Source organism: Bison bison, unplaced genomic scaffold, assembly GCF_000754665.1.
Source record: "Bison bison bison isolate TAMUID 2011002044 unplaced genomic scaffold, Bison_UMD1.0 scf7180017847889, whole genome shotgun sequence".
NCBI lineage: Eukaryota > Metazoa > Chordata > Mammalia > Artiodactyla > Bovidae > Bison > Bison bison.
Genome location: NW_011478462.1, coordinates 960 through 1,488, shown reverse-complemented (window position 1 = coordinate 1,488; position 529 = coordinate 960). Strand labels below are relative to the sequence as shown.

The window sequence follows — 529 nt, the reverse complement described above, 5'->3', positions numbered from 1 at the left end:
AGCGGAGGCCGGCACTTTTCCCGTGTCCGGCGGCCGGACGGAGTGCGACGCGCGCTGCGTCCAGCTCTCTGCCTCCTCCCGCCAGTCAGGGTGAAGTGGCCCTTCGCTCCTGCTGCCCAGACTGCGGCGTATACCCAACCCCGACCTGTGCCCCGGTTCGTGACGTCTAGCACCTGAGTACGAAGACACGCCCGCAGACGAGGGGCGGACTCGAGCAGCCTAACCAGCCGCCAGCTCTGCGTCGGCTCTGTAGGCCTACCACGAGAAACTTCCAGTCTGGGGGAAGGACCGTTGGTTCAGCTCTGCGCGGCCGGCTTGGCCCTCCGGGGCACGCGAGCCAGATGGGAGCCACTCTATTGGGTCCCAGGACCGAGCTACTTGGCCTTGCTCAGGTGCTGCCTTGCCCTCCCCTCCCTGGCCCCCATCTTTCTCATTCCAGCTGCGAAGCGGTTCCTAGAGCTCTTACGGTTGGCTCCTAAATTGCCCTGAAGCTTGGGCCAGGGTTGCCCTTCCCGCCTGCAGACACAGA

General features: G+C 65.4%; 1 protein-coding gene across 1 annotated transcript in view; it reads left to right on the top strand.

Moving 5' to 3' along the window:
* OPLAH (5-oxoprolinase (ATP-hydrolysing)) overlaps window positions 1-177 on the top strand; it is an 11,794-nt gene extending 11,617 nt beyond the window's left edge. The window contains exon 12 of the mRNA XM_010844164.1: window positions 121-177. Coding sequence (XP_010842466.1) covers window positions 121-177 — 57 coding nt within the window. The remainder of the gene's footprint in view (window positions 1-120) is intronic.
* The last annotated feature ends 352 nt before the right edge of the window (window positions 178-529 follow it).